Genomic DNA, 17,136 nt, shown 5'->3' on the forward strand with positions numbered 1-17,136 from the left:
CTTTGTATTGATGCGGTTATTTGTAGTTTAATGGATTAGAAATCTACACTTGAAGACTTTGAGCTTTAAGCTAAGTTTCTAATTGTTTAATTTGTAACAATCAGTGTGAATTAGTGTTATCGTAAAGGAGACTTTGTGCTGCTTAAAAGTAACTCTTTGTGTAGTTTGTTAGATTAATAGTTATTTTCTTTGAATATCCGAAGAGGTAGAGAAATTGTAACTAGGTGAAGGGAGAATACATAAACTCTGAAAAAAGAGAGTTATATGCCCAACGCCAACCCACCAATTTAATTTCTTATTAATTAGAGGATACATTTCGAGGGAACCTCCCCTTGATGAGAGGAGAGATTAAGTTTTTAGAATATCGTTGTGTGAATTTTATGTTTTGTCATTAGTACGCTAATGACAAAATATTCACCCAACATAATTCTAACTTGGTTTTTCCACAAGACTTCATCCAGTTTGTCACCATAAACTCTTTTTCATCCAGTTCCATCTGTCCATAAGGCTTAACCGTCAGATCCCGAACTACAAACTCATGTCACCTTCCGATATAACCTCTACAACTGGTTTTATCAAATCTTTCTTCAAACCCTTTGGTATAACCTCTGCAACCGGTTCTATCAAACCTTCCGGTATAACCTTTGCCACCGGTTTCTCAGTACTGCAACTTTTCTCAACACTCAGATTCTTCACCTCCTTCTCTTTCTCCTTCAAAGAAATCAATGTGAACTTTTGCCCATCCTTCTCAATAGTGACTAGGTTTCTTCTACAGTCATAAATAGCTCCTCTACCATACTGCCAAGGTTTTCCCAACAAGACATGACAAGCACTCATAGATACAACATCACACAAAACCTCATCTTTGAAAGGCCCAATATTGAAATTCACCAAACACTGCTCTGTTATCTCTATCTTCCGATCATATTGTAACCTACTTACCTCATAAGGACAAGGATGCTCAAGCCTCTTCAATCTAAGCTTCACAACCATCTCCTCATATACCAAATTGTTAGTACTTCCACTGTCTACAATAACCTTGCAACACTTACCACCTGATTTACACACAGTCTGGAAAAGACTCTCCCTTTGAGCAGATCTGATATCCTTTCTTATAAACATAAGGGATTCTCCTTGCTCTGATGCATAGTGATATTTGATACCATCACCTTCTGGTTCCTCATTTGCCACACAACTTCTTGCCATTCCATTCTTACATTCATAGAATCTATGTTTGGTTTCTCCAGACTTTAAACATTTGCCAGGAAACTCTCTACCGGTACTGCTGCTACCTTTCCTCGGTGTATTCTGCTCTGGTTCTTTACTCCACTTAAGTTTTGAATCATATTCTTCAACCGGTTTATTCATATTGTCACTCATCTTGAATTTCTCCTCCCCCCTATTCGGTTGTCTTCTTCTCATTAGCCTTCAAAGCATACTGGTAAACTTCTTCTAGTGTGGAAACCTTCAACATACTCATCTCATCTTGAATGTTAAAAGCAAGCCCATTGATGTACCTCGTCACCTTTTCTATGTCCATCTCTCTATGTCCAAATCTAATCACCAACTTGTAGAATTCCTTGGTATATTCCTTCACAGTCATGTATCAGGTTCTGCAACTTTTTGAACAACTCTAATTCATAGTCTCCCAGTATGAACTTGGCCTTCAATCTTGCAACCATCTGTCTCCACTGGGTGATCTTCAATTCACCATTCTCCACTTCGTCTTTCTGTAATTATTTCCACCATAAGGCAGCATGCCCTTTCAACATAGTCTATGCCAACTAGACTCTCTATGGGTCCTTGACATCCTCAAACTCGAAGTAATCCTCCAACTCTTCAATCCAATCGATCAGATCCTCCAGGTTCGACGTTCCGAAAAAGTTGGAAACCTCAACTTTATGAACTTTACTCACTTGTGCCACTGCTCTAAAAAATATTTCCTCTCTCTCATCTTCCGGTCCTTCAGCTTCCTCGAGCTCTTCATCGACTTCCTCATATTCATCCTCAGAATCAGGGTTTCTCCGCAAACCAGCCAAAGCATTTCAGATTTCATTCCTCGCTTCATTATTGAAGTCTTCCATCGTCTGCTCTACCCTTCGAGGGTTTGTCCTTCTCGGCAACAACTCCTCTTCCACTCTGGTGAACTGCCTCAGCTCGGTGATCTGATTGCCAGTTTCAATTGCCTCCCCTCGACGATCTATTGAACACACGCGCAACCTGTCTCCAATCGACAATCTGTCCACCCAAAAGAATGCCTCAATGTTCGCAAATAATTATTCCACTAGCCAGTCCATAACAAGCTCTAATAGCACTTGGTGCAGCCATAACGGGTAAAACTCTCAAAGAGAATCAACCGGCTTATGCTGCAAGAGCAACACCATGAAAGCAACAAGAAAACATAACAAGATTTCATAAACAGATCATCTTAATGCCCTAAAACTTCCAACAATCATCTGGCAATCATCATATAATCATCAAGGAACATCCGACAATTAACCGATTACATGTAGGCTATCAACTAGATACAATCCAATCCGGGACTCTAAGAATCAACTAGATCACAAAATGCGAATCTCAATCCTTATTCTCAAATTTACTTCCTCGACCCCTACAAATGATTACATAATAACATATTTATACCCACCAGAACATATCCGGGTCAGCCTCATAAGATTACATTTACCAATGCAGGAAATGAAACGTGTAATTAGGTTGACCCTAAGAATTAAATAACTCTTTTTAGAAAATAACAACCAAGCGATGTGGTTCAACAAGAAGGTCAACGACACGCCAAAGAACATCGGACAAGACCTAAGATAGATCCACATGCCAAGAATTGCATCGGTAAAGAAGGAAAACCAACGGGTAAGCACAAGAACTGTCCAGGAACCCCAAAACAGTCAACCAAAAGCGATAACTGGCCAGAAAAGAACCCAAATGAACTGAAAATCTGGGATTAAGCACACGAACCATCCTGGAAACCAAAAATAAGATTTGCCACGAAGAACAAGCAACTACCACTACCAATCGGTAAGAACACAAAAAACTACACAAAGAACTAAACAAGAACAAAACTGAAAGGAAATATTTTTGGGTGATGCAAGATTGCTCATCGACCAGGGATGCTCTTGCATCAATATGAAAGGTTCATTTTAAAGCTCCAAATCCAAATATTCCTATTCAATATTCCTACCATAGGTTAATTTGTGACATTTCTAAAGCATTATCATTAACTGTTTCCTCGTTAGGAATCTCCATAGATCTTTTACACAATACAAAACTCCGAGTACAATTAAAGCTTATGCATCAAATATATCACCAACAACCCTTATCTTTAATTTACAATGGCAATGAATATCTATGATACAAATCATGTCATACATTATTTCCGTCACCCATCTATCACATCCAACATGATGATAAATTGTATTCTCAAGCTACAATATCAACATCCCTTACACAACATATTTGTACATGAGGATCATCACTACTCTACCATATTTACTCTTCCAACAATGAGTCGTAGTTCAAGATTACAATTACAATTATCCAAGTACATGATTACAATAATGTATCTAACCACGAGATTGTTGGATATCATTGAGAAGTTTGTTGGAATGATGTGTTGTCATTGATGTCAATATATTCCTCTGTGTGTTCCAGTGTTGCAGTCAGATTATGTGAGTTGGTTTGGCCAGTGTGTTGCAGTTGAGTTGTTGCAGATTAAAGGGTTTTGAGATAAGTATCTCTGGTGAATTTAGCTAAAGTTTCAAAGGTCCGCATGGTAAATTGACCGAGTTATGAGATCCGGTATTGCAGATGGTTTTTTTGTTGCTTATGTTGATCAGTGTTCTACATTTTGCTCTGCGTTGCAATATCTTGGTTTGCAGATTTTGCAGAGTGTTTGGGACATTCATATGTATCTTCAATTCATATGGTTCATGATTTGGTGGTCAACAAGTGAATCTTTAAGCTTGATAGTCAATTCAGTGAGTGTTCTTGAGGTTTGGTATAATGATGATGAAGATTCTAGTAAGTGGTGATGTTGCGGTTGTTGTCGTGGTAATTCATGATGCTTTTGGATGTTTCTAGATCATGTTATATTTGTGTTGGTGGTCCACATTGATCGTTGTGCTCATTATTGATGATTGCCTTGGTATGTTGGTGTCATGCGGTGTTCTTCGCTGACCAGATGATTGTAGCATGTTGCGGATGTTCAAGGCATAATTCTTGGAGGTGTTGTGTGTTCAAGGTGTTGATTTGGGTCTAGACTATGTCTTAGCTGATATTTTTTTGGTCTGCATGTAATATTGTGGCATGTGTGGTCATATTTTTGTAACTTGTGTTATGGGTTGAGCCGACCTTGAAATATAGGTTGATGATATGTATAAATATATGTAATAATCATATTGCAAATGTATCTGCATGGTATCTGCGAGTGTATCTGAATGTGTGTGATTGGATAAGTGTGCAAACAAATTTTTTGATCTTTTGGAAGTGTGAAGAAGTGTGGTAGAGTAGATCAAATTGTGTACTTAACTAGAACTGTAACCAAGCATGAGGAGATGCTATTTTATCAGTTCATGATCTTCCAGATGTAATCCGAATGTTTTTGTAAGACAATGAGTCTTCCCTAGGGTTGTAGCCCTTGTTGCTATTGTAATTTGAGCAGTTTGCTCTAGGCAATGTGCCTGAATGCATCTGCATTCCCCAATGTAATATTTCATATACACTTCTAATAGGGTATCATATCATTGTGGGTAGGTTCCCACCGTGGTTTTTCTCTTAACCGGGTTTTGCACATAAAAAATCTTGGTGTTATGTGTGTGATTGATGTATCGTTGATTTGTGCTTTCACTGTTATTAATCAGATCTGAAATTTTGTTTGAGAAGATTAAAGTTTTTGAGAAAACCGATTCACCCCCCTCTTAGTTTGTTGCATTGTTGCCAACAAAGATTACATAATATTTCGCTCCAAGAATCCAAGCTCAAGTTGATGGCATAAAGAATGCACTCCACACACATGAACAACCAATGAAGAGAAAATCATAATAGAAGAAGGCATCAAACCACCCGACCATGTGGAACCAATAAGGTCCACCCCCCGTGCTCTGGAGAATGACATGAGGTCCCACACATACACAGTAAACCTAGGTTAACACCTAACAACCAATGGATAATCATAACTAACGACCAATCACAAAAATAAAACTAAAGACGCAACACAAGGCTCAACCATAAAGCGTAAGACAACAAGATAACAAGGCTCCATAGGTTGCCAACAAAACAAATCATAAGAAACTAGGACACATATAGGGAGGAGTGTCATTGCATGCTATCACCTCAAAAAGGGATTATCTTGGTGGTCTCTTGCCCCGACACCTGTGATACCCATGCAAAACTGTCTCAACTTATGAGGGAATAAAGGGAGTTCAGTTTCTTCTCTAAGGCCTTCCCAAAGCTCATCCCGAGTCTGTACTAGCTCTCTAGGGCCATGAGCGGGGCACCACAAATCAATTTATTATCTTATTAATGTGAAAATCATATTACCCTTCCCATCTAGGTTAATCAATTATTCATGGTCATCGCTTATTCACATATAGGAAACTTTCAATGAGATCTCCTAGTAGTCTAGACCCTGGCACCTATCTCTAGTCATCTCCCGCCGGTCTATCTCTCATGACCCTGACATTGACTTGAAAAGCACTCTCCCTATCATGCTCCTTAACTTAGGGTATAACATATCATATAAGTACAACAATTCTCTTACACGATTTCACATAAAATCCATACGAATATCCATATAAACACATTTGAATCATAATTCCAAATGCCACAATCTCAAATAATATAATTCCAACCAAGAGCCAATACCCTCAAACATGATTTAATGCCAATATGAATTCCAATGATTCACTGCCGGATAAATCAATATCCCAAAGGCCATAATCCACATAAATCCAATCTCAAATCAAATAAAACCAAATCTGGAACCAAAATGGAACTCACAAACCTTCGAAAACACAACCTCTAAATAGATAAAATAAATCTCAAACAACAAAATCAACACAGAAACCAAATACAGTGGCATAACACACACACAAACTGAATCGACACATCCATAGAAAGGTTTAACACACTCATTAACCAATACAACACACTTGAGTAACAAACTAGCACATATAATAATTAGATCAATACAGTTATGACTCAGTTTAGCACATACATGAGAAATTAAACAACGCATTTACTAGATACTAGGACGTATATAAGCCACATAATAGTGAATATGGGATATAGTATGACACATTTATGAAATAGGTTAGCACACAAGACACAAGGTTTGGCGCTTCTATTCACCACAATAACGCATATACAACAAAGGATAAAAAAGGTCTCAGACGTGAAGCAGAGCAAAATGACTGTCTAAAAACATCTTAATACATTAAACAACGTCAAGCATAAAGAAACAAGATCATGAGACAACCCAAACCATAAATCTGACAATCAAGTAGGACATATCCTGCTTGATACTGAACAAAAGTTCATTCACAACAATACCAAACATCAAAATACATGCCGAGAGATCACATATAGAATACTTCCCGAGGATACAATCATAAATCCTTTAGGCCAAATCCTCTAGGCTTATCACAACCAAAACTAAACACAGTAAAAAGGAAATAACAATATCACAAAATTATCATCGCACGACCCCTTCACGAGAAAGCAACAATTCTTTCCAACAACAAATACAAAGAGGATGACCACACATTCCAGAACCATAAATCTTTTCCAAACACACAACATAATCAATCTTTTCCACATTCACAAAGAAGACAATCATTTAAAAATAAATTACAAAGAAGGTTTAAATCCTCCAACCTGGATTTGACAAATATGGACAAGAAAGTTGCAAAAGAGTAATCCTTAGCCAAGCGAAAACAATCACAACCTCCATTAGGAATCAAATCAATCTCCAATCTTCAATCCTCACACCAATACCAAAATTCAAATTCGACCATAATCTCAAAAATGAGACAATAAATTTCCAGCCAACAAGAACCCCTCGAAAATCTTAGAACTCCAAATAAATAAAAATTGGCCAAAAACTATAGCTCCTCCCAGTTAATAAAAAATACAATAAACCTTACCAACCATATCAATAATCGAGGTAGAATATTATTTGAATAATATTAACCTCCAAATTTACTCCCACAGCCAATAACAAAAGAGGGCATGTAAGATAAATAATAAATCAAATAAGAACAAGGGTAAATAATACAAATAACCAAAAGCCATAAAAATTAAATAAATAAAAAACACAAATAAATACAAATACTTAATTAAATATAACCCACAAAATAAACATTGATATATATATTATAATAACCCTCAATAGTTAAATATACATTTATATTAAAATATTAAGATCAACCATTAATTGACCCGTTCATGGGTTTCCAAGGGTTCATCCTTTAGGTGAAGAGCAGAGGATGGAAGGGGAATCTTGGAGTAAGTCGGATCATGGGTAGATTAAAATAAATTTTGATGGGGCATCTAAGGGCAACCCTGGAGTCTCGGGGGCAGAATGTGTTGCTCGAGATGAGAGCAGGGCGATCCTCTTTAAGGGTGTGCAGAGACTACAAGATGGCACCAATAATGAGGCAGAGGTGCAAGTCGCGTTATTAGCTATGGAGTTAGTTGTCAACATGAAGATTCTGAAGATGCACCTTGAAGGAGACTCTAAGGTTGTTGTGAATGCAATTATGAACAGAGTAACCCTGAGTTGGAGACGAAACAAGCTCATTGCCTTTATTATTTCGAAATTAAGTGTTTTTTCAGGATTTTTGTATTTCCCACATCAGAAGAGGAGGTAACAATTTAGCTAATACTTTTATCGAACGCGACATGTGAGCTGGACATAGGAGTGATGAAGTGGTGGGACATGAATGATGACATATTCCATTGGCATGCTGTGAATGTTGATTTCCATTTAGTATAGCCGCTCGTTTTATGCATGTGAATTTAATTTTCTTCCCCTGCGCGCGAGCCTAGGTGATTTTCACTGACAGTGGTTAATGTTGATCAATTTTGTAGAGGTAGTGGAGGTTGTATTTATGGTTTATTTTGGAATGTTGGCCCGGCTAAAAAAAATGTCTAGAGATTGTCGGAGCTTGAGAGAGTGGCTCTGTGTTAGACGAAGGTGATTTGTAGGTGGCAGACGACATGGAGGCCAATTTCATGCTTAAATCTAATAAATTGATGCCAAATTTTTGGGGTCCAATCCCAGAGAAGAAATTGATGACCATGTTTAAATCTAGGGACCCCTTGTTTTTTGAAGCCGTGAAGTTGGTGATGGGGGAGGAGGTGGCAGTTATTGGTCACATGTACCGTTCAAGAGTGGATGTGTATTCACTTATTATGGCTTGGGGATTAGAATTGGGCACCCCATGTGAGGAGGTTAGGAAAGTTATGATGTCAATAGTGCCGAAAGATTATCTTTTGAACATGGAATCACTTTTGGAGTGAGCGATGTCGGGGAGGGGCTTTGACGTGTCGGAGGGAGTTCCTTTGGAGCAGACTGAACTCTGTAACAAATGCATGAACATTCCCTTTCTTAGGAGACAAGAATTTGTGAAGGCCTGGTTCTGGGACACGGCGTTGCGTGGATGGTATGCTTTGAAGCTGCTTGTTCAAATTTTGGAATTGGAGGAGGTTATCCATCATGCACAAGATGATGCAAGGGAGGTTGAGTGTTGTGGTCGAGGCCGAGAACCAGAAGTTTGTCTAGGGTTTTGGTAGTGAGTGATGCTTCTTTGGGTCTAGTGAAGAATGGTGGGGGTGATGCAGTGATGGTCCCAGGTGGTGTTCAAATCTTGTGATGGTGAAGGTGGATGAGGATGACCCTCTTTGATCCAGATGTGTTCCCGGGTACCCTTGTTCCTGTTTGATTTTTGCATAGCTTTTTAGTTCAGGACTTTGATACTCAAGACAATGTTATTAATTTTGAATTGCAAGTAATTTTGTCGATGACAATCTGAACATGAGTGATTTTGATGCTCGATTTACTATTATTAGGGTGGGGGAGGTTGTATGGGCTGGTGGTTGTTTGGTGGTTTTTGATACTGTTCCCTATTTTGGGTGGTATGGGGGTTTGATGGGTGGTTTTTGGTGGATGTCTTTAATGACTTTTGTTTATGTGGTGCTTTTCTTTATAATTTAATAAAAATCAACATATTACCAATAAAAAAAAGAAGATCAACCATTAATTTAATTTAATATTAATAAACTATGTAAATCAATTAATTAATAGTTTACTAACAACTCCACAAGGCATCCTAACATATGGATCACATAATATACCACACGACGCCTAACAAGGCAACTCTAGCTACTACAACAAAATTGACGAGGTACCAACTAAGCCTAGAGTGTGTGATAGGGTCTCGTTTGATCAACTTGCTATTCATGGGATTACAAACATGCTAAAACATATGAAACCAGGTGGAGTTAATGTGTAGTATGTGCAACTCCGTACAATGATAATGTCTATACAACCACATGTATTATATATAATATGAAGTAATCAAACAGATGAACGAGAGTTGTGAGATTACACCTAGCTCATAAATGAGTAGTATAATCTCATTGCTTTCACGATCGTAGTAGAAGAACAATCAAGACAACATAACATCATCAATAGCCTCATCATAACCAATATAAGCATGGAATAAGGTTAGCACGTAACACCATATCATCTTGAGTACATATAAACCTCAACATGCATATATAGAGTAAATATGGACAACCAAACATATGTCCATCATCATAATAGTCCTGATTATATCATCATCCATAATAAACCATAATATGTCCACTGTCAATATGAAATGTCAAGCATCAACTATAAGCATCCAAAATATAAATAGATCCATAATCATCTATCAAAAGCATCATAAGAAAGTTTATGCTAGGACCATAAAGTCTATCAATGCATAAAAGTAAGATGAATCAGGGAGGGGTACTACAATATGTGTGCGTGTGTGTGCGCGCACGTGCGTGCATGGGTATGTGTGTGTATGTACATACACATGTATGTGTATGTACACATATATGTGCATGTACACACATATGTGCATGTACATACATATATATGTGTATGTGTGTGTGTGTGCGTGCACACACGCATGCACATGTGTGTGTATGTACATAAACATATATGTGTATGTACATACACATATCCACACACACGCACATAAATATGCATATATACATACATACATACATACATACATACATACGTATATGTACACACACACATGTATATGTATGTACATACACATGTACACATATAAACTATGAACTCTTATACAACAATTTTTTTTTTTTTCGCATAATAGCTACACCACAACTTCATTAAAAATATTTTCTTGGATCGACCTTTCTTGAGAGCAAAGAATCATTTTGCTTTGAATTATGGTGCATTTGGCAAAGGATTCTTCTCTTTTCTTCTTTTTATTTTAACTTAAGAGTCATAGTCTTTGGGAGAAGAGTTTTCAAAAGAGGGATTTGGTGGTGTTCCCATTAATGGCTTGCTTAAATGTTTTTTTTATTTATTCCACACTAGCTGACAAATAGATGTGCACAAATCAATATTTGTTGAAACCAAGGATCTGACCTCCATAGAAGGGTTTTAATGAAAGAGACATTTTACAAGAAGTCAAAATGGTTGTATTTTTTGATGAGAGAAAATCAAAGGGGAATATGGAGAAATTTAAGTCTTGTTGTCCATAGATCCTTTAAAGGGAACATCTCTAGCATCGTTGGATCAATCAAATAGCATTGTATTTCATCTCCTTTCCACCAAGTAGAATGCTTCAAAAGGACATGCCAAAGATTTGATTGAGAGGACTTCAAGAAATTTGTTCCCAAGTGGTTTGTGGAAAAACAAGATCCACAACTAAAAAGCTATCCTTAATAATCCAATTGTTGCATCCAAATCTCGTTGTCAAGTTTTAAACAAACTTCTTCCAATAATTTGTTTGATAAATCAATCTTCAAAAGAATTCCGACATAGATGGAATGAATAATCATTATATTCCAATTTGAGACAAAATATAATTTATTTTAAGATTTTTTAGTAGAGGCTTTCAAAAGAAAAAATGGAGAGGAAGATTAATGAGTCTTATACAAACTAGAGATATAGGGAAAGATTTAGCAAGACATTTGATAATAGGAGTCCATAGTTTCGAGCTCAAGAAAGTCTTATCCGAAAACCACATTCCTCGTTCGAGCAAGTCTTCTCTATTTTGAGAGGATTTATATACTACTAGAAACCAAACTTTTGTATTTGGAAAAATCATAAAACTTTCTTTTACTAATGATTTATAATAAGGAGCCAACCATTCATGGGTTTTTGCCAGCTAGGCCATGTTTTTTTAAATTTGTAGACAAGGGCAACTTGTTCCAACCATTCTTCCTCCTCAACCACTTTATTCTGAAAAACCAATGTGTGGACTTATTTTGAGGTAATTTCTTTTATCATCCCTAGTCTCTTGATTCAATTTACGTTCAACCTCCCCCATGTTTATGAAAAGCCTAGGAAGAGAAACACCTTTCCCACAAGGATTTTGAACAAATAAATTTGTTTGATCCTTCGTTATTAGATTTGTTTTAGTGATTTTTTTTTTTGAAGTCCTATAATCAAGATTGTAACCATCCTCACTCCAAAAGCCACATGTTTTTCCTTAGAAAGAAGGGATTTTCGCATCCTTGGTCAATTCAATAGTGCTAGAAATTTTTTTGCTCTTATAATGTGGAAAAACCAACCCATTAGTAGACTCGAAATGATCCTTCACCTTATTGCTTAAAGATTTAGAGGGTGATTTAGGTTCACTAAATGTGAGGGAGAGAACATAGGAGCAAATAAAAATAAGGAAATCATTTGAAAATTTAATTAATATAAATTGCTATAATTTTTCATCTAAAAATCATCATCTTCATTTAAATTTGTAAAAAGTTTTTTTTTTTTTTTTGATCGATAACCACGATAATATATTGCTTAAAATAGGAAAGATTTACATCCAAAATGCTGATAAACAATCTACACAAAATGGGGTCTCGCCCCTACAAAACCATCAGAATTCGAATAAGACACCGGACCTACTGGACCATTCATTACAACAAAATTCCAACCCTACATACACAAGCCCAAAAAAACCCGACAATCCCAAAAGACTTGCCTACCGAAACCAACCCAAGGCCTCTTTACTTGAGAAGTTTGGAATACCCTGGCTAGGCCCTGCTTCATGCATATCTCTCCCTCCACTTGGCAATGTTCCTGGCCTGCCACCACGCAACGAACCACACTCCACCACCTTCACGTGCTTCCGTGGAATATGATGGCGGATCATAGGCCTCCCATTCTCGTCCAGAGGAGCTTCAAACCGAATTGGGGTCGTCTTCCCACGAATCTTTACTCGCTCAGTCGGCCCCAACCCACACACAAACTGCACAAACTCCCTCCATCCATTCCTTGCATTCTCCAGCTGAGTTTCAACAGGTTAAGACGCCGACCAAATTACAAAAGGCTGCAGCTCCCCCAATTCTACGCCAGTCCTCTGCCACGACTCTTCCACCATCTTCAGCCCTTTGCCAACAACATCTCGAACCACCACTTCATTCAAACCTCCTGCCCATTTGGGTCACAGCACCAAAGATGCAACCCGCTGCACCTCCTCCGTCAACATTCCCACCGACAAGGCTAGAGCAATGAACAACAACGAGATGTCGAGGTTAGTTCGAGGCTGATAGTCAGATACCAGAAATTCCTCCCCAAAAATCAACTGCACTGTCCTCCAAAATTCCTCCCCATCCACCCTGAAGACATTCATCAGCCTGTTGCTCGAAATCAGGCCGTGAAAAGCTGACATTTGACCGTCAGTTGTTAATGAAAAATTTGCCTCCATTCTGTCCCACCTCTTCACCAAAACCTGCACAAACAACCAACACCAAAACCAAAAACAACGAAATGCCAGGGAACCAAAATCCAAAGCCTTAAAAAAAGCCACCTCCATCACATGCCATGATTGCTCCACACGAATCGTATCAAACCACGCATAATCACCAGGTCAACTCACCGATTGCCGCTATCATCACTCCATCGCCACTAAGGCCACTTGTACCATATTCGTAGATCACAATCCACGAGGGTCATTACTTCCCACAAGGCCAGTGTCAACATCAACCACATCAAAAACAACTCGGGTTCACTTCCCTAAGTTTAAGCAATTCAACCAAGATCATGAGCACTAACATATCGAAAGTCCTCGAATAATCTAAAATTGTTTTCCAATGAGCCATTCGCTCCCACATTTGAAAGCTTGTCAGCCTCCACATTTGCTTCCCTGAGAACGCGAGTCACCTTATAGTCTTCAAACCCACACAGAAGAAGTTTCATTCTTTGGATGTGTTTGTCTAAATGCCACGCCTCCATTCGGCCTCTAATTATCCAGTTCACCACAATCTGAGAGTCTCCCTCCAGATGGAGTTTCTTCACTCCCATTTTCTTGGCCATGAGAATGGCCTCTAAAGCCGCTTGGCACTTAGCATCGTTGTTCAATCCATCCACCAATCTTTTAGCTCCTGTGGCTAGAATGTTGCCACAATCATCCCGGGCTATTACCCCAACTCCAGAGACCCCTGGATTTCCCCTCAAAGCGCCATCAAAATTTACCTTAGTCCAACCCTTATCTGACGGGTCCCACTCCTGTCTTGCTTCACCCATCCTCTGAAGATTAACCCTCAAAAGCCCATTAGCAGGCCTGCAAAAAGAAAATTTAAACATCTATAAGATCCTTTCTTTAAAACTACCCTTGATTCAAACCTTTAGAAAAATAATAAATAAGCTTGATAATACCTAAAAGATTTTGGTGAAATGAATTCTCCTCAATTCTTATGAAATTACTAAAACAATTATATAGTTTGATATCAAATTTTAATGAAATGAATATGTTTAATCCATATGGAATAAGAAAAACAATTGCATCGATTTAACATAAAACCCCTAAAAAAATCTTCTCCATGGGACCATAGGCTTTAGCATAGAGATAAAGTTTGACGCCTTTATCCTAATGTTATGTGGCCAAAGAACAATTTTGTTCAGAGATTTTTTGAGGCAGCACAGTGGGTGACGGTGGCGGCAGGATTTATCGAGGTTTTATAAATACGCTGACAAGCCGAAGACATGGCTATTTCCAAAATTTAACGTTTAACCTAAGCTTGCCTTCAGATCTTCGGATAAATGTACTGAAGAAATTTTACATGATTTTTAAGTGATTGTGTAAATCTGTTCGTAATTCATCTGCAGATATGTCAAATGCTTTGACAACACATTATTCATTTTCGCCCTTCGCCTGCCCTGTTTCTGCTGGGAGGCACAGAATTTCTGTTTACGTAAAAAACAAGCCACAAGATGCTAAGTTTACCCTTATCTTTGGCTTCCATGTTTCTCGACTCGGAAGGCATCGAGGCCTGTTTGTGGATAGTAGTGCAAATGCAAGTAGTACTTCATATTCAATGGTGCTTGAGCGCTCGGCGCAAGTGGATTTGCCTATGCTTAAACCAGAAAGTTTTGGTTTTAGAGAGGAAGAGGATCTTGATAAGGAATTTGCCATTGCCACCACGACCCTGGTGGAGGAGGAGGAGGATGGGAACTCATCTGCCTGCAGTAGTAGTGGCATTAGAGGAGGTCAAATTGCCATCAAGCATCCAATGTAAGTACTCCATTGCCCTTCTTTTCATGAACTTTTTTTAGTTGTACTCTGAAAACACATTGCTGCGAACAAATCCCTCATGTAACTAGACCTCTTCTCTTTGAATTTTATTTATACTATTACAAACAAACCCCCAATAACAAGTTCCTCATGTAGGTGCGCTTCTACCCTTGGATTTTATTTATACCATTACCTACAAACACCCAATAACAAGCCTCTCAACTAGGCAAGTTTATTCCCCTCCAATTTTATTTATACCATAATACTCAAAACACTCAATAACAAGTCCCTGAAGTTCGCACGCCTCTACCCTTTGAATTTAATTGATTTGAGTATACTTAAATGCCCAATAACAAGTCCTTCACATCAGTACGCGTCTGGCTTTTGAATTTCATTTATTGTTCAGTTATATACGAACTCCCAGGAACAAGTCCATCATGTAAGTACTCCTTTGCCCTTCGAACTTTATTTATATTGTTATACCAAATGGCTCAATAACAAGTCCATTTAAATACACCTTAAATTTTATTTATATCAATTTATACAATTTGAACTACTCCTTTGCCCTTGGAATTTTATTTACATTGTTATACCGAATCGCCCAATAATAAGCAACCCTTTTTCCCTTTGAATTTAATTCATTTCATTACGCCCAAATGTCCAATAAGAAGTCTCTCATGTAAGTACCACTTTGCCCTTTGAATTGTTTTTTTCATTATGCATAAACCACTCATTGTCTCTCTCCATTTTCTGTTTGTAGTTTTGGCAAGAGAGTAGGAGAAATGATATATGGAAAGTCAAAGGCATTATATAAATACCGTTTCCGGGAGAGAAAGGAGAAAGAGTTGGAAAGAAGGCAGTTGAAGATAGAGACTGAGGCATGGGCAGAGGCAGTGGAGGAGTACAGGGAACTTCTCACAGAGATGTGCGCAAATAATTTGGCTCCAGAATTGCCTTATGTGAAGGCCCTTTTGCTGGGGTGGTTTGAGCCTCTGCGTGATGCTATTGCTTCTGAGCAGGATTATCATCGATCGAGGAAATGCAAGAAGATTTATGGGAACGAGTTCTGCCAGCTGCCACCAGATATCATGGCTGTTATTACACTGCATAAGATGATTGGGATGTTGATAACAGGCCAAGACGCTGCGTCTGTAAAGGTTGTTTTTGCCACATTGCAAATTGGCGAGGCTGTTGAGAATGAGGTATGCAAACAACCAAATTTTAATTTGTTAATTTTTTTCAAGGCATTGCAAATTTCCATGGACCAGCTAGGACTTAAATGTAGGACCTTACTATGACTATGATTGGCCTGCTGGGTTTTCTCACCATTGTCGTGATTTGGTGTGCGGCTTGTTGGCCTCACTCCTGTGGTATGTGAGTTTCATGTATAAGTGTACCTTTCAACTTAGAACATGTTTGCTGGAGTTATAGGCTGTCTTACTGTAAGATTGAACCCAGATAATGTTCCTACGAGGAACGCTTATTATTATTACACCGCAATCCATTGAACCAATATTGACTTGATAAGTCAATGATCATAGGAATCACCTCAGTTTTCTAATTGGTCTAAGACTTATCATGGAAACTGTTAATGCTCTCTAAGTATTTGAAGAATTACACCATGTATGCTTAAACATTGTTTCTTCATAGGCTAAGGGCAATTTCACCCTTTGTATTTACTAGCAATATAGTGTGTTATTGATTTTCTGTCAGATTTTCTCATCCATTACATTTAAATTTTAGAGTGCAAAGTTTAGCGACTTCAATATTTATAGTAGCTAGTACAATTGAAAAATGTTTGCAGTGTTTTGCAGATGGTCGTTACCTTGTAATAGATTCAATACGTTACATACATGTTTCAACTTATACATCATCCATTTTCCTTCTATTTTGAACCTTATTTGGAAAAGCTGAGCAACATGCAAAACTACCACATATCAACTAAAAACCAATATGTGAAAGTCAAATTATATTCTCGTGAATGCTATTTATACACATCATTGGTTGCATACAGTCCTCGTAAACAGCTTTCAAATGGTAAGTTTAAAAGTAGAGGGCACAGGGCCAAGCCATTTACACACTTAATTAGACTATATACCATTTTAATCGCATTAAGGATAGTGGCTGAAGAATGCAAAAGCGCTAGGTTTCAAAAAGCACTCGCAAATTGTCATCTCTTGTCTTTGGCATAAGTAATTATGTCTTGTTAATTCTCCTAATGACACCTTTTTTTCTATGAATCTATACTATAATTTAAGGTTAAATTGATAACATCAGATAGTTGTTAAGGAAATATAGGATATAATGCAGTGTTTATCCAGCTTGTCCTCTTTTCATAGTATCCATACTCTAATTA

The 17,136-nt window shown here is 37.8% G+C and overlaps 1 protein-coding gene across 2 annotated transcripts in view; it reads left to right on the forward strand.

The window, feature by feature from the left end:
- Positions 1 to 14,144: 14,144 nt before the first annotated feature.
- Positions 14,145 to 17,136, forward strand: part of LOC131034250 (DNA-directed RNA polymerase 1B, mitochondrial) — a 76,695-nt gene continuing 73,703 nt past the window's right edge. Inside the window, exons 1-2 of one of the 2 annotated variants that reach the window (XM_057965677.2) lie at positions 14,145 to 14,780; positions 15,541 to 15,982. In XM_057965677.2, coding sequence (XP_057821660.2) covers positions 14,377 to 14,780; positions 15,541 to 15,982 — 846 coding nt within the window. In that variant the 5' untranslated portion in view covers positions 14,145 to 14,376. The remainder of the gene's footprint in view (positions 14,781 to 15,540; positions 15,983 to 17,136) is intronic. The other variant, XM_057965676.2, reaches the window with a different exon arrangement.

The sequence above is a fragment of the Cryptomeria japonica genome, chromosome 3 (genome assembly GCF_030272615.1).
Source record: "Cryptomeria japonica chromosome 3, Sugi_1.0, whole genome shotgun sequence".
NCBI lineage: Eukaryota > Viridiplantae > Streptophyta > Pinopsida > Cupressales > Cupressaceae > Cryptomeria > Cryptomeria japonica.